At 35.5% G+C, this 18,592-nt stretch overlaps 1 protein-coding gene across 1 annotated transcript in view; it reads right to left on the reverse strand.

Moving 5' to 3' along the window:
• The window catches only part of Col25a1 (collagen type XXV alpha 1 chain), a 442,122-nt gene that overhangs the window by 51,284 nt on the left and 372,246 nt on the right, over positions 1–18,592 (reverse strand). The window contains exons 16-18 of the mRNA XM_074041521.1: positions 12,255–12,287; positions 11,794–11,829; positions 6,967–7,011 (exon numbers count right to left, since the gene is read on the reverse strand). Of these exons, the coding sequence (XP_073897622.1) occupies positions 6,967–7,011; positions 11,794–11,829; positions 12,255–12,287 (114 nt within the window). The remainder of the gene's footprint in view (positions 1–6,966; positions 7,012–11,793; positions 11,830–12,254; positions 12,288–18,592) is intronic.

Raw genomic sequence — 18,592 nt, forward strand, 5'->3', positions numbered from 1 at the left:
ATGAGATTACCTAAGTTTTTAGGGCAACAATAGGAGAAATAACTATTTATTTTGGATTATATAATGATTCTCACAAGTCCTTTACATATTTAATCTCATTTAATCAACTGGAAGTAGAAAGATAAACTGAAAATTATTCACATATATTTATCTGAGTAGACAAGTTGGGAGATACAATAGAGGAAATCAGAACCACAGGGAATTAAACTCTAGTATTACTTTTAATGAAGGAAAAAATAAACCCAGAGGGTCTTTTTTCTTCTTTTTTACTAGGCAACTACCTGAATTAGAAAATTCTTATTACAGTTTCAATGAGCCACTTTAGGATTAATATAGAATATAGAGCAGCGGTCCTTTGAAATGGGAAAGTACTGAGCCAGGTATCAGTGGCTCATACCTTTTATCCTAGCTACTTGGAAGGCTAAGATTGGGAGGACTGTGGTTTGAGGCCAGCCTGGGCAAACAGTTCATGAGACCTCATTTCCAAAATAACCAGAGCAAAGATGGACTGGAGGCATGGCTTAAGTGGTAGAGACCTACCTGCTTTGCAAGTATAAAACCCTGAGTTCAAACCAGTCATGAAGAAAGAAAGAAGGGAGGGAGGAAGTGAGGGAAGAAGGGAGGGAGGGGGGAGGAAGGAAAAGGGCAGGTGCTAGCTACTTCATTCAGGAAGCAGAGTTGAGCAGCAAGTAAAATAAATCTATTACTAAAGCGAGAACATGACTTTTTCTGAAATTATTATTCTTTTAAGCTAGTGATCTCTTAATGCTTTAAAAAAGAAAATAACAAAAATGCTTTTTAGAAAGTGAGAGAAAGGCTGAGGTTTCTAAACATCTGGTTTGTCATGTATAACAGTGCAATAACGAGTAGCATCCAAACAAGGAGAGCATCAATTTTTTCAGAGCTACTTAAATCTTTCATCTCTCATGACACACACATACACACACACACACACACACACACATGCATGAAGACAAATACATGTTCTCTACCTTTTTCTCCATCTAGCTATTTGCTCATTATTTCACATTAGATGGAATTTTAAGCTTTTACAAAATTTTGTTCTCAGTAAGATTGACAAGATGACAGAGTGAACTGAGATTCCTCACACTGACACTGCTGAGCGTGTGTGGATGGGAAGGAAAGAATGAAGGCAATCAGTGGACAGACTTCAAAGTGTCCCTGCTTGCAAAGTGTGTCCCTAAAAGAAAAGGGATGAAAAGGAACAGAGGAGTGTAGGAAGGGAGGGGGAAAGGAGACAGGAGGGGAGAAGAGTGGAGAGGAAGGTCTCCATCCTAATATTTTCTGTCCCCTCATTACCATAGCCATGAAGTTCTAATTTAATCAGTTTTCTTTTCACTGGTTCTGGAAATGTCCAACCAGATTTACTCTTGGTACAAACAGAAAAATATAAACACTGTATTACCTAATCTAAAACTATAGAAGTATATGATTTAAATAAAGCCTGGGGATAAAATATACAACACTATTATTAGAATGCTTAATATAATCTAAAATTGCAATTGCTAATGACACACTGTTCTGCCACTCAAGCCAATACTGACCAGTGACTAAATGGTTGTCAGAGAAAGAAAGATTTCAGCTCTGTTGGTGTTATTGCACAATGATACTAAAGCAGCATGCAATCTCCAAATAAAGAAAGGGCAAGGCAAAGCTGGGAAATTCTTTAGGAACATGCCCTTTTTGAAATCTAACACCTATCAGTCTCAATGAGTCTTAGAATTCCATTAGAAAATCTTGACTGATTTTTCTTTAAATCCACCTCTCATAAATAACAAAGAAATACTGCAGACACTTTATCTTCTAAATGGTCATTGGGACCTTCACCTAAATCTTTTGCCAAATTTACATAAAGGATGTATTTCATAAAGATGAAAAGAGTCAACAAATACTTACATGGGATTATTAGTCAAGGTAAGAAAGGAAGAGACAGCTTCATTCATATAGAAATGGCTCACCAGGTGTTTCCGTATAAACTTCTAGAACTTACCATCTGTTAAACGGATGAAGACCAGAAAGTCCTAACTGATTAGTGTTGCCCACAGAAAAACTCTGGTTCTTCATTTATCACCATTTGTTTTATTTTTATAAGTCATTATCAATTAAAGGAGTAAAATATATTATTTTAAAAATCTGTCTAACAACCCTCCAGCATACCGGATTCAATGATATTTATTACCCCCAAGCAGATCCGATTTTCATTGCCCCAAAAATAGTAGAATGGGGCTTGAAAAATAAGTGCTGATTTGCCTGGGTGCTAAAAGCATCACCAATAATTTTGATTAATGTGTCTTGACACTGTACGCATTAGCCGTACAACATTCTTCTTGCTTAAAGGCTAATTAGAATTCAAGTCAGCATGGTACCTGCTTTTGAGGATTACAGCAATAACATTTGTTGTAATAAGAACCTCTAGGCAGCCAGTTTTGGTAATGATTGATATATAAAATTATTGAGGAGAAAAAAAAGAAATGAGAAAGTGGAGTCTGCCCCTAAAATACTTATTTCCCTGAAGGATAAAATTTGAGAATAAATTAAAATATCTTTGTGGCTCTGCTGAAAATGAACTGCGATAGCAGATTTATTTAAAATCCAGAAAACATACCTTTCTGTTTCTTTTTTCTTAACAGAATTACATCGTGAAGGACATTCAGTATATTTATTGGAGATTTTATTATGGCTGCTAAAAAATCTGATTTCTGGTTGTATGAGTTTCCTAAGGACTCTTAAATTACTCAACTTCTCAAATGGACTTTTTAAAAGCAGGAAATAATTATAAGCAACAATAGCACATTGTTATCCTTTTTAATAGTATTTCTTTTTCTCTTTTAGGAACTTATTTCACATCTTATATTACTTTCAAATTTTCCTCTGCTACTTTTAAAATGTGATTTGATGTTTCTGAGGAAGGAACTCATAACCTGTGGCTTTAAGAAGATACATTTCTGTTAGATTACTGAGCACAATATTAGTCCTAAGTACGTCAAAGTAAATGTGTCTACCACCTGCAAAAGTTGGTCTTTATATGATTTCATGTCAAGGGTGATTTCATGTGAAATGGTATACAGAGTTAGTTACTGTCTCAGACCCTCCCAGTCCTCAAGTTCTTGAGCTGAATGGTTGAGTTTTCACCATTTTGTGGAAGCCAGACTAAAAACATTAAGCTTTGAGGGAAGATATACTCTAAAAATTTGGCTGTCACCTAAATGATTCTTTTTCTGATTTGATCTAGTTTTTGCTGTATTACATTTCTATGGTGAGATAAACTAGTGCTATATGTCAAAAGAAGAAAAGCAAGCATCGAAAATCTACATTTTGAACAAATGTCTTGGGTTAGACGACACTGACAGGAGAATTTCCACCATTATGGGATATGTCAAGTTTTCCTTTTGCTTTTCCTATGAACACTGTCAGGAAGGACTTTGACAATGTCATGTCTGATTTCCTAGATGCTGTGCTCCCTTAGCCTTGTTCCTGGAATCTTCCTGAGTTAAGAGGAAACAGGGGTGAAGTGATTCCATATTTCAAGAGAAAGTGGGCAATCTTAACTGTTTTTAATGATCACAGTCACCCATCACTGCAAAGCAGTTCTCATACTTTATATCTATTAATCTGTAGAGTATAGGTGGCTATATGTTCCATGGGTTAAAATTACTCACACGAGAAAAGACTGTTCTAGAACAGGAGCAAAACCAGTGTTTCCAATATTCTGAGCTGCCCAAGAGAAAGAAATAACAATAGCCAATATGTACATAGTAATTACTATGTACTTGGTGATATACTTGGTGTATAGTAATTAATTTAATTCTCACAACCATCCTTTATATTATAATCAATGATGACTTCCATAAGGAAATTGAAACACAAAGATATTATAGATCTTGCTACAAATCATACTGCTAGTAAGGGTAAAATCAGGATCCACACACCAGTGGTCTATTCTAGATTCGCTGTCCAGTATGCTTAATTATTACAGCAATCTAACTGTAAGAAAGGGTAAAAAATGTTCTTAACATTTTTCAAAGTAAGCATAGAGAATGAAAATTTAAATAGTAGGAACTTAGAATCTTATCCTTTTATGTGATATCAGAAAAGCTAGTTATAATAATTTTTACTTATGAAAAATATTTGAAGGCTTGTTCATAAAACTAATTTTCTGAGCTCCAATCTTATTCCAGAAGATCAATTTCTGCATGGTATATTATACATAATTTAATTTTCCCAGCTGAACATCTTGACACTCTATGAACCATGAATGCATGAAATAGGAATTCTAAATGCCTTCCACATGGTGTGAGGACTTTCAAATGCTTGTGCAGGAAGCTTAGGAGTAGTATGAAATTAAGTTATGCCTGCTCTTAGTGACTTTTATTACGTAGGCCTACAGTCTTAGCACTCTTCTCTGAGTGGGATCCTGAGGCGATAGATAGATGAGTCTGCTGTCTGTATTTAGGCACTTTGCTCATTTCCTGAGAGCTGGGGAAGGCATGTGGATACTCATTAAGTTTCCAGCCATTCCCCGAGAGCAACAGGTGGTAAATCAAAGCTTCCCTGGTATGTCACGGCTGGTTTCCTCAACGTCTTAGACATAACGGATGGCATGTGCAAGCTCTCTGTAGAACCAGCAGATCAGAAGGAGATGAGTAGCAACAGGAAGTATTTCCAAAGCATAAATAAACACACAAGTTTAGGAAGATTAGAACTAATATTCCCACTAGCATGTGTTCTATACTCATACCTAATGGTTTCATCTTTTAAATCCTGTTGCTCACTACAAGTATGAAATCAGGGCTAACTGTGGTTTACTACTAGTAGAAGTAAGGTAAACTAAAGGAATAAAGAACACAATAAATTTTACAATAAAATTACAGTCTTTTAAGTCTACATTTATAATTATTCAGTGACCACTAATGACCTTAATAGGTTCTTAAATTCTTTCCTTTTCAAAATTATTTATTTATACTCAGCACTTCATGCATTATAAGGAAAGCTTATAAGGTAAGCCCACTCTCATTTGAATTAGAGAAAGAAGACAAAGCTTATTAAACCAAAATCAGATACTGGACAGTGCTTGAATATTACATAGAAAAATATCTCTAGTGAATGACGAAAACAGGTTTTGTCAATTGGTGGCTTCTTTTTACTCTAGTCGCTACTGAGGGACAAAAAATCAAAATATCAGAGCAACATGACTCACAAAGTTTATCCAGCAACTTCTTAGGAATGCAGGAACGTAAGCATTCACTGGATGGGGAAAATCACCAATAACACTCCCAATCTGAAAAAGTTCAAAGCCTTCAGACCTGTCCACAGGTGACTAGGGAACTGCCAAAGGTCTGGTGGGATATTTTTCACAGTAGAAATATAACAGTAAAAAAAGAAAATGATAACTAATAGCATTAATCAAAATCATATCAATTTTACTTTGGAAAACAAAATCTTTTCCTTCTCATGTTCGCTTTTTCACCTACAAAGTGCCGTAAACTCAGGGGAGACAACTGGATTTCAGAGCCCAGAGGCTCCATGAGCTGAGCTTACACTGGCTGTGCTTAATCCACAGCACTGCTGCAGGGACTTTGACCCAATCCTCCCAAGTGTCCCTTTTTTCAAACGCCTTTTCCCTGATTTATCATGCCACCAGGATCTTGTTAATTAATAATGAATGTCGCTTTCTTCAATTCATTAAAAAATTTATGACATTCCAGTCATTTATAACAAGTTGTCATATTAACTCTGCAATATGAAATCACATATTAATTTATGCTCTACTCTTGCTAAATATCAAATGATAAAGAAGTGACTTTGACTCTTCAATAAAGTATGTCATAGAGTGTACTTTCTACTGCAGAAGTTAAAGACTAAAAATATATTCAAAGGACCTCTGTGAACATTTTTGATACTAATCTAGAAATATCAAACAAAAAGCCAGGACCAAAATTTCTGAGTGCATTATTAATCATATCAAATATAATAACAACAATGACATACGATACCACATGACTTCTGGGAAATCAGTAAGTTAAAACTTTTATTCTAAAATCATATAATTTCAGTGAACATACTGTAAGTGGAATCTTTATAAACAGCATACCAAGCTTTCACATTGAAGGTGGGAATATGAACTTGAGATTCGACTAATGCACTCTGGAGATTATTTAAACCTTTGTAAGATGAGAATGATGTAAAGAAAGATGTACTTGCATCATGTTAGTCTATCAAATAGTTCTAGAAAATATATATATGTATATGTGTGTATATATGTATTTTTTTAAATAAGAGATTGAATAAGGAATAAGTGCAGCTAGGACAGTAAAACTTTAAGACTTATTAGTTGCCATGTGAAAAATCTTAAATAACTTAAAAATATTTTTAATATTTCAAGTAGTTTAAAAATATTTACAATAATATTTTAATATTATGCTTTAAGGAATTTTTTCAAAAGATGCATAGACAGTTTACGGGGATGGTACATATGTTCAGCCAAAATATTTTAGTAATGTGATTTGTACTTTTGCAGTGAGAATTATTGACAGGAAGTGGAAGCACAAACTTTCTAGAGGGATTATTATAACGGGTGAATCACAAAAACAGCTGCCTAAATGCTTGATTTATAAGACTAATTCTAGTCAAAATCTGATAGCATCTTAGGGAAAAAATTTAAATTTGAAGGTAAACAAACATTGTAGACTTTAAAACTTTCATGCGAGGTGACCATTACATTTACATAAGGAGTGTAATAGGTTAACTAGTAGAATATATAGTCTAGATAGCAATGGGAAACTTTAAATACTTGTCCTCAATTTTTAATTTAATCAGTTGAGATGGCTGTGGAATATTTAAAGATCAGCATATTTTGTTTTCATTTTTTCCCTATTTTTCCTCCAATTTAGACAACTCTCATAATTACAGTTCTATGAAGCCAAGACTTGTCAGTGCAGTATTTACCTTTATCCCCGGAAGTCCAGGAAGCCCAGGAAGCCCTGGTTCACCCTACATAGGAAAATCACATAATATTATAGAATGATATTCACTCAGTCACAGATGTTCCTAGATGAATACTTCCTACTTATAAAACATGTACAGAGGTTGTCTAGGTTCACAAAGTTTGGTAAGATTGTGCAACTCAGTCAACTCTTGATTGAGGGATTCGTTGGCAACTTGGCAGAATTGTCCCTCTTCCTGTAGTTCACTGCTCATTGGCATCTCTATCAGAAGGTGAGAAAGTGGAGTAAAAGAGAAGTAATGTCTATATTTTATTATCCTTTGGCAAATGATTTGTTGGAGCGATTTTCTGAAATGAGGATATGTATGCATTTTAATTGTGCATCTTATTCCTGGATTCTCACCTCAGACAATCAAGAGTTGGCTGTATGAACAGATGGTCACATTGAAACAATATGCATTAAAAGTACTGCTGACTTAAAAGTATAGTAAGATTTCCTTTCCATTCCTGAGTGATGAGAAGATAAATAAATAGTCTATATCTCTGGCAATTGTTGAGTTGGGGCAACCCTGTTTAGCAGCTTAGGACTAATGGTACCATGCAGCTGTTTCTGAATACAGGTCTGAGATTAAGTGGTACATATTGGATGAACACACTGCAGTCAGGCAAACCCGTCTCATTTTCACAGAACTGTCTACATTATTTTAAGCACAAAGTGTAGTGACAAGAGGTTACATTGCTTAGAAAATCTCCTGCATTCCACTAAAGAAGGATAAAGGAATAGCAGGAAAAAATAAAAGTCTGCCCTGGGTTTGGGCAATAACTATTTTTTGTGGAAAAGACTTTTGAAGGTAAAAGAATCACGTCATATCCTAATGGTCACTTGGTGGTATAACAACCATACTAAAACAGATGGAAGCACCAGTAAAGTGGGAGGAGCTATTTCTTTTTGAAGTCTAAATGCTTAATAATCCTTAACTCAGGGGAAATCTACTAAGAGTAACCAGGCTTTCTATCTTTAATATTATCACTTTCAAATTATAAAGAGTTATAATTTGCTCTTGGATTAGCACAAAATGACTTTAGATACTGTTTATTAAGCTCTGTGGTCATACAAGTAAAAGGGCAATGAATTGCTTGATGATTGAGGTTAAAGGTACTTCAGGAATGCAAAAGAAAAACTATTTTGTCCAAAACCATATGAATGAAAGTTTGCATTGTAGATTAAGATTAAGATAAGTCTAAACTAGAGAAGAAAGGCTGGGTTTTAAAAACCTGTTTATCATTCCATTCAAAGACTACTTGTCTAAATAAATTAAGTTTTACAGTTATCACATTATACATTTCATTTTTTTCTTTCCCTTTCATCTTTTAATCAATAAACTTAAGGGAATCCAGTAGAAAGGGCTTGTAAATGTATCTTACTAAAAGTTCTCTTTTACTTAAAAAAGTAGAAGGCTGTCAAAAACAGTAAATTACAGTAGAAATACACAATTAAAAAAACTGCATTGTGTTAGAAGAGTTCCCCAAACTCATTCTGGAGACATCCCATATGAATCACATCCCATATGAATTTACATATATAGGCTGTCTATTTTCTAATGAGAATTCTTACTATTCCCTTGCCTCCCAACAAATTAAAGAAAAAAATTACATACTTTATAGGCACATATATACTTGAACACATAGTCATTTTCTCTAACAATGAGAAAGATGCGTAAGCCATTATGAAGTATCTTTTTTTTGCTAAGACAGGGTCTCACTATGTATCCTGGGCTGGCCTGCCTTAGTCTGTGAAATGCTAGGATTACAGGCCTGTGCCACTATACCCAGTTCTGAAATAGCTTGTAATACAGAATTAATACTTATAGAGATTTTGAACATTTAGCCTTTCTCTACATCATATGTGTACATATGTATGTGTGGTAGGTCATAAACATACTTTTTAGTGAAAAAATATTTCAGAAATATTCCATAGTCTTGAATTTTTATAAATTTGACCTCTTCTTCATGTACTTGCTACCATAATGAAAGATTATATTTAATGTTACTTTTTGTGGAACATCTCCACATTTTCAGGAAGCCATTTCTTCCTGTATAATTGTCTATCTTTGTACCATGAAAGCTTATCTTCCAACTAAGAGATAGTTTTTCATTTAACTTCTCCATCTTGTCTATGCTTTGGTTCCGGATCTTTTCTGAGTTGAGTTCTTGTGTGTACACATCCAGTGGATCAAATCTAGGCCGCAATTCAGAATTGCTTTGTTATTCTCAAAGAATCCTTACCCAAGAGATTAAACCTCACTCAGACACTCAACACTTTTGTTTCTTTTGTTTCTTTCACCGTTTCTCTCCATTCTCCACTGTGGGAGACCCTCACAGTCAGGACTTTGCATTTCACAGTTCATCCATGTTTCAGTACCTTGGCTGTCTAGAGAGAGAGTTCACTCATGAGGGTCCCTTCTGATGGGAGATCAAGTTATTCTACTGCTTTGAAATTAAAGTGCATACTTTAAAAGATGTGGAGAAGTTAGGAAGGAAAGAACTATGTGAGGAAATACAATACCTATTGATAAATCTATGCACACACTCTGCAAGCCTATAAACACACTCCGACTCACATATCAACCATACATTCTACTGTTGAAGCTGTAAGAGAAAGAATGAAATGCAATGATTCTTGCATTACGAATGTTACCCTACATATCAAACTTTCATACTGGAAAAGAGGACATAGTAGAAAGCTAACTACTGGTCTGTGCTGTGACATGATATTCTTTTCTGGGAATGCTCCTAAATGCAGGCACGTAAGTGCCATTGGAAACCACAACACAGCTCTGCAATGGTGAGGAAAATGCTGTGGAAGATCTCTAGAAGTGACTCTGCACTCAGTTCACTTTGTCATTTTTCTAATCTAAGTTAGCAACAAGGGCGGGAATATTTTACTTTTAAATCAATGTTGGGGTAAGTATTGTCAAACCTCTGTATTGGACAAAGGAAGTCATGTAATTGCAGGAAGGCGAGATTGTATCCAAGGGTAGAATCTGGCTGAAATACAACTGAAAGTGATGCTGCTCATTTCAGGGCACATACTAACCTAGAGGGGCTGGAAGCTTTTAAATCAATTGATTCCTTCTTTTGATGCAATTTAAAGCTGACTTTTTTAATGAAACACAAAGGAAATCCAATGTTTCTATGTATAAACCTATAAACTTCCAGAATGAACCTAAACTACATTTCCAAAAAGTCATGATGCAGCAATGTTTTCTTAAGTCATTGAAGATCAATTTACTTCTTCCACACTGGAAACAGTGGCATGGAGCTGATGCAAGATTATAGCGATTATGTTTTGCTTGTGTTTTAGAGACATGACAACCTTGCATACTTTTTTTTTTTTTTGAGACAGGGTATCACTCTGTAGCCCAGCCTGGCCGTGAACTCACAATCCTCCTGCCTTAGCTTCCTGAAGAGTAGGATTAGAGGCATGTACCGCCACACCTGTTTTTGCAGACATTTCTTTTTCACAAATCCCTGATTTGGAAAGCAATTTAAACACAGCCTTTAATTTTTAATGGCCAAGGGACCAAAAATTAGAAAGCTGAGAGTTAGGCATTTTTAACAAACTAAGCAAATCATGGATCTCTGACTATATAATTACTTAAAAATTTCTTTTTAAAAGATTAGAAGAAACTCTTAGAGGTTAAATACTAAAATTTGCAGAGTTCCACTGGGCTCTTTGGAAAAGTCTCAACTTTATCTGGAACTAAGTCTGATAAATCTACTATTACTCTTCTTTGATTTTTAGTTTCTAGAGAAAAAAGATGTCAGTAATGTTAAAAGACCATAAAAGACCTCAAAGACTTCAAAAATTACTTCCATCCTAAGTGTTTAAAATAAACCTCTCCTAAGACATAGCAAATACATGGTCTTAGGTTCCAAACTGCTATCATGGGATTACTCTCTCTTTGCCCTGCGCTAATGAGATAAACGCTATCTTTCTCTCCTATTTGTTTATAATATTGGCTACTGCTGGAAAAAGGCAGAGTCGTGATCTTAAGAGAGTTAAGTTAATGTGGAATTTACATTTACTTGTTAGCTGCAATCCATCTGTTACCTGCAATCTGACTGCACTGGGTGTTGATATCCAGATGCTCAGATGATAAACTGCTAACATTTGTTTCCTACCTCACACTCAAACAAGAATATGAATCTAAACATATTCACTGCATGTCCTCTAGCGTGGCACTGAAGTGAAGCACAAATGATAAATTTAATGTATCCGTAGCTTGGTTAGTTAAATTGGTATGGCTAGTGTTTCTAATTAAAATGTAGCTCATGAACGAATTTAGTTTTTAAAACTTCACACTCATGGCACAGGTAGGTTAACATAAAGATTATCAGAAGGGAAACATTTGCAATGAAAGGAAAGGGAACATAATTTTAAAAGAACTGTCCATCATTCCCTACTGAGACAGTTTTATCAAACATTCATTTCTGGTCATGTACGACAGAAACATGCAGATTACTTTGAAGCATGCAAGGCAAGTTGCTGGCATTGCCACCCAACTGATCTTTGTTAGTTTCAAACAGCTGAGTACATGCAGACTTTAGCTCACAAAGCATCTTTATATGGACAGAGTTTGTATTTACATTTTGCTATGGTCAGCATCATGACCTTTGAAAATGTAAAACACCAAATAACGCTCTGTATGCAAAGCTTGAAAGGTACATCATTGTGCAATACTCATTTTCATATACACAGTGGATCATAGATATAAAATGGTGACTATGATGCAGTACAACAAACACACTGGTGACAGAGGTATTACCTTTTGCCCTGGACGACCAGACTCTCCAGGTTCTCCCTGGTGAAAGAAAATCAGAAATGAAAAGGGCAGTCCTAATAAAAATTTTCCCAAACACCTAGGCCTCTGGGCAGTTTCACAGAGAAGGCCCAGATTTCCTCTTGTTCACCTGCCCTTCATTCACTTTATTCTCCTACTCGACATCTCACTAGACACATGGAAATTTATTGCTCTGAGTATACGTATGGCTCACATATAATTCCACATTTCTATAGTCAACAAAAAAGGGTGGAGAAGAAAAATCTTCTTACTGAAGCCTTCACTGGGTTTCTCACTGATATCCCTGGTGTGTTTGCAAGTCACTTATTGCAGGAGAGTAGAAAAAGGGCTATAACCATCAACATTGGTAAAGGAAAGAGAAAGGAGAGGCTCATAAAATCAAACCTGTGACTTCCACGGTACAATACTTGCAAGGCTATTGTTACCTTAATTCCTGCAGCAGATGATCCAGGGTCACCCTGAAATGAAACCCATGAGAGATTATGCCATATAGAAATAGAAAACATCACCAACACCGGACAACCATTACCAGCCCAGATGCTCAAAAGGACTCCATGACCAATGGACCTAACTACACTCCATAAGACTTTGTTCCAATATGTTAGCTGTTAAAATGGAAACAATTTACAAGACAAACAATGTACTTCTTAAAAACATGGATCTAATTTGAATACAAATTATGTAAGTACTCTATTCCTTGAAATAAATATAAACATAACCTTTCCTATAGTGCTAAAAGTATATTCTGAAGCAATAAATTAAAATTTAGGCATCTGGAATTTTCAGTTTTCTCTATTTCTGGAATTTATTAATGCCAGTGGCTATCATTTACAGGGAGTTCCCTGACCCTTTCGGTCTTTGGAAAGTCAAGGTTCAACAGATGAAGTCAAAGGGTTAATGAGGTCAAGTTGGAAAAAGCCACACAGCATATCCGTCTGTTCTCCTCGTGAAGCACTGTCACACAGTCACGACCAGCATGCCTTTTCCAGCTTTACACTTATTTCATTGTAACTCAGTCACTGGAAGTACAGGATGATGGATGACTTATGGGTGATAAGGACACATATAAGCATTGAAAGTCCTTGGACAGAATCGTTTCTTTTTTTTTTTTAAAGGCTTTGTGTTCCACCCAAATTTTGTAGAGGGTTACCCCATTTCCAAAGCAAATATATTATAGATTAACAGATAGGGACTAGTCAAGAAAAGAATATGAAGGAGAGCTGGGGACGTTGCTTGTTTTTGAAGTGAGGCCAGCAAAGCTCCTAGACTGTCAAGATCATTCTAGCCCTCTCTCTCCCATGAGCATGCTAGAAGGAAAAAGAAAAGAAGAAAACTTAGTTATGTGAGACTGTCAAGAAAACAAAAACAGCCACAGGAGGAAGGCCTCCTTGGGGACTTCCTAGCTGTTTCATCTGTACAAATGCTCACTGAGCTCCGGGGGCCTGTTTCCTTGTTCTAGAGTCCAGAAGCTGCTCATCAATCTCTTTTAAAGACAGACAGACAGAGGCCCCAGGTCCCTGTGAATGGGTACTTGTCCCCCTCCCTCACTTCCTCTCCTCTCTTCTCACAATGGCACCTTCTCTTTTTTTAGGCCTTGGTTTAAATGGTTCTCCCTCACTGACCATCCTCCACACATGGAGCCCTCTTACTGTGTGGCATCACGTTCTGTCCATGTCTGGCACAGTTCACTTTGTAATTGCCTGTTTACATGTTTCCTGCATATTCATTGTCTGTCCCTCCAGTAGACAGCCAGTGACATGTGGACAGATTCTGCATCTATTTTTATTTAGTGCCTGTCTGCTACACTACATTCTTGTGTGGTACATGAAAGAACAAATTTCAAAAAAGAACTTTTTGAACAGGTCAGCAGTCAAGGAAGGATCAAAATAAAAAGACTTCAGGAACAACAATAAAAAAAAGCTTAGGAAGGAGAAGGAAATAGTAAATTAGCTTGCTGAGGAAAGAAATACATATGTGAATTTCTTTGACATCTGTAATTGCTATTAACCAAGGAAAAATTAACATGTGACTAAACAATGGAAAAGGGGGTTTGAGTACTGTCTTTCTGTAGAATGATACACTAATCGCTACTGCTCAAATGAGTTGCAAATGGAAGGCAGATAAATATAAATAAAATAATGCTTATTTTTATTTCTACTAAATAAAGTCTAAAAGCTATCAACACTAATGAAAGAGGTTTGCAGTTACTTTGTACAATAAGACCTTTAAATTCATAAAACAATTTGATTTTGCAAAGTTCTTTCTTCATTCTTTATGTCTTAAACTCCCACAAAACAGGGAAGGCATTATTATTTTCATTTAATGTATGAGGAAACTGAAGCAGCTAGAAGTTAAGTAAATTGGGAGAGTCCTAACTTCTATTTCCATGTTCTTTTTATTAATAAGAAAAGAACTATTGGTTTATTTCATTTTGACAACAGGGCATAAAGGCTGTAGTAAACTTATAAATAAAAAGAAGTTGCTTGTATTAACTGTATTTTAATTAAAAATCGTTAGATAATCCACTGTAAGAGAATAAAGGTTAGATTTAGTTCTCATTGAAAGTGGATGGAAAGTAAAGGACTGGCTCTTGAAAGGCCGGTTTATTCGTGGAAATCTGAGAGGTTTCATTTGATGGATAACTGAGAGAGATTTTTTTTTCTCTCTTTTTAAAGATTTAGAACTGTCTCCAGGAATTTTTATAACTTTTAAGTGGTAAGCCAACTGCTGGAAAACATTCATAACTTAAACATTTTAAAGGATAGTGCTCCAAGTAGCTGAAATAAAAGTGTGTTTATAATTCTCTGCTCCCCAAAGTGAAAGTGAATTAGGAGATTAAAGTAGGAAATAACCCTCCAACTATGTCTTAACTACACTCCTAGCTTCAGAAGTCAGTTGGTTTGGAAATAAAATTTCCACAGGGTAAGTCATAGGTAGAGAAATACTTTGAGATGAATGAACTTGACTTTACTATTTTTCATTAAAGCTCAGTTTCTGGTTTTGTTTATGACTACCTTCAATCACAATATGTAGAACATAATTACAAGTACATATCATTAAAGCACATGTAGCTATGTAAAAGTGAATGTGGTAACATTTATATCACTCATCAATCCTTTCCATAGATACTTATCGAACACCAATTGTATTCCAGGCATGTTCGGGATGCAGGGATGCCGGGAGTTGGGGAAGGAGCACTGAACAACGCAGTTATAATCCCTCCCGTTCTGCACTTATGATGAACACTTATATATGTAGATATATGCATAATACAAACACGTTATTGTTTGAAAGCATGAAAATGTTCTTTTATTCTTTCTTTCCTTTTAAAAAATCTGTGAGAGGAAGAGATTAGGATATTTGGTGTCACAAAAGACATGATAAACAAATGCATGGTACAGGAACATTTCCTACCATTAAATGTAAATATGAAATAGTTCAAAGTGAAAAAAAGAAAAGGGTTTTCATTCAATAAATACTTACCTTCTAACCATGTGATAGAAACTTGGATAGGTGGTGGGAATAGAACAGTCTAGCATTGTGTAGTTTTTTAAAAAAATTATTTGGCTTTCCTTTTTCAGTGAGCTGGATGTCCAATTACTAAAGAAATTATAATAAAGCATGATATGGATTAAGAATGGAATTACAGAGTGCTGTTGGAACTAACAGTAGATGAGTTAAGCAATCCAGAGGAGTCAGAGAGGCTGCCCCAGGGACGTGATGTCTAAGTCTAGGTTTCACTGGACTGAGGAGTGAACAAGGTTAGGAAGAGGAGATGTGGTGATGAGAAGTGCGGAGGAGGCAGACAGCAAGTGTCTAAGCCAGGAATGATGTACTGAATTAGTGGAGGCTGGGCACTGATTGCTGTGGGAGTATCCACTGAGATAGGTTGTTAGGTGTAATTTCAAGTAAGGAAAGCAATTTGGTTGGTGATTCCAGATATAGTGTGGCTTGTGGAAAGGCTCAAAGGATGCAAATCAAGATGTCAAGTAAGAAGGCAGTGTGTTCATAGGAATGGGAACAAAGAAGAGCGGGGGGAGGAAAAAACAGACAATTTAAGGCAAGAAAGTGAAGGTGGAGCTCTTGAATCAGTGGATAAAATTGTGAATACGGTGATATGGAAAAACCCCACAGGGGGCTACACAAGCATCTACTTTCAAGTGCATGGATGGATAAGAAATGTTTGTACATTTGTTGGTGGAATTAACATTCAGAACAGCAGAATACAACCCTTCCATGGTAACTTCACATACAATGAAATTAGTCTTTGGCAGGTTATTCTTAACCTAGAGTGCATCACAGTTGCTGGCCACAGACAAACCTGGCCCAGTGGTCTTTATAGTTCCACAGCATTTCCAGATGACCAGTCTGGAAAGGCTCAGATTGCTTTAGCATCCAAAGGCGCAGAGTTGGATCAAAAGGAAAACAAAGAAGCCTATTAAAGTGAATCATTCAATGACGTAATGTACTACATCAATGGCAGAAAAGAAGCATTTTTGATTTTTACATCTCAAACTTGGTAAATGATGAATGAGTTTCACATACTGAGCCCAAAGACCACGAAAAGAGTGTTTCCAACATGCTGGAAACAAATTATATGACAGAAGCAGGAAATGTTTAAAAAACACATCAAAAATTATATTCCAATTACAGCATTCTTGGGATGAATGCTACAGGTCAGATTACATATTATACACATTACAGTTTCCTATTTACAATCCCCTGTTTAGACACATTGAAAGTTTATAGAAATGATTTCCGTTTTAACTGAGGAATTTCTTGTTTTTAATTTCAACTGACTAATAAAACTTTAGATAAAAAAAGAAAAACAACCAATCTCATTGACTTCAGTTTCCATGTCATAAGAAAAGCTAATATTTATTGAGAGTTTATGATGTGTGAGTCAGTATGGTAAATGATTTGCATTAATATATAAAATAAGAACATTATTCCTTTGAGATATCTTGGCTTTTTCAAAGAAAAAAGTTGCTTGACTATTGTAAAATTAAATTTCAAAACGTGTGATTAAAGAAACAATTATTGGCCTATGCTCCAGAAATGAAGCTTTAAAAATACATCTTCTAAATCATAAAACATTCTTTATAAATCCACGTTGGCATAGTTCAGACTGGTATAAATTTTTTGGCTTGAAGAAGTTGCCCTCTGTGTAGAATATTTCCTTTCTTATAGGCAGAGGCTGGCACTGTGGCCAAATCCAGCTGGCCACCTGCAAGTCCTATGAGCCAAGAATGGTTTTCACATTTTAAATGGCTCAAAAAAATCAAAATAATAATCAATTTCATGACATATGAAAATTGAATAAGATGAAAATTTCCGTGTCCAGAAATGAAGTTTTATTGGAACACAGCCACATTTGTTTGCTTACATGTTGTCAATGACTGTGTTCATGCTACAACAACAGAACTGAAGAGTTGTGAGAGAGACCATATGGCCCACAAAACCTAAAATATTTACTTTCTGGCCCTTTATGGAAAAGTTGGTTGACCTCTACTTTTAAATAAAAACAAGAAAGCTAAATAAAACATCATCCAGGTTTATAAATCTAGAGTTTCAAATTCTGACTTTGAGAGTAGTCAGGGTATGTCCTTGACCTCATTTTGCATTAAACATTTTCATGTCATATTTGATTGTACATGATACTTAAATTTGGTGGGTAAACAAAATGGCTCTGGAGTAATGCTACCCAACTGGGGGTGATTTTGTCCCCCAGGAAATATTTGGCAATGTCTGGAGACATACTTGGTTGTCATGATTCAGGAGTACCACTGGCATGGAGTACATGGACTATAAACACCTGACAGCTCCTGTAATAAAGAATTATCTGGTTCAGAATGTCAACAGTGCTGAAACTGAGAAACCCTGGATTCAGGAAACAGAGTCCACTCTAATTTCTAGACTACTCTTCTAATACAAAACACAATGGCTACTTGATGACATTAATTCATTCCTGCTCCTATGCCATATTTATATTAATATTTATGAGAGGGAGGAAGATTTCTTTTTTTATTTTGTAGGCATGTTTTTATGACTAACCATTATCCATCTGTACTGTAATAATTTTCAAAATGGCTTATTCTCAACTATAAGCTTGAATAAATCTTTTTTTGCATCATTCAACTGCTTAGCTTGATGTACATTGAGTATTCTATGTTCAGTAACTTAAGAGATTTTAACACATAGAACAAATGAAGTAAAATATCCTTCCTACGTCAGAGATGGCATGATGTTAGATGTCAGAGATATAAAATATGACTTCAAGCAAAAGCTATAATGATAGACTAGCAGAAAAAAAATTACTGCACTATAATTGCTAATCATGGTTTTAGAACCAAGGGTGTGTGTGTACGCTGCTCACGTGGCAAAGTGCCTGCCCTCCCCTCCTCCCCCCAAAAAAAGAACAAGGGAGGGGAGAGACAGAATACACCCAGATTCAGTGAATTTTAAAACTGAAAATTTTCAAAACTGCATTAAAGGCTCTCATCAAGTGACATTAACTTGTGATTAAGCTTTTAAATTTTATCCCTCTCCTATGACATGTTCTCTCCTAAAACTGGGACAAACTGAGTCTCTTTAGGAACACTTATTCTCACATCTCTGTGTATAAAGGGAGTGTCCCGTGTAGATGCAAATAAGTGTTTTTATTCCTTGAAGGACATATTTCTGGAATCTTATTTATACATTTTCTAGAACTTTTGACATACCGTTTTACTTTCAAAATATTTACATTTGTAAATAAAATGTA

Source organism: Castor canadensis, chromosome 9 (assembly GCF_047511655.1).
Source record: "Castor canadensis chromosome 9, mCasCan1.hap1v2, whole genome shotgun sequence".
In the NCBI taxonomy this organism is placed as follows: domain Eukaryota; kingdom Metazoa; phylum Chordata; class Mammalia; order Rodentia; family Castoridae; genus Castor; species Castor canadensis.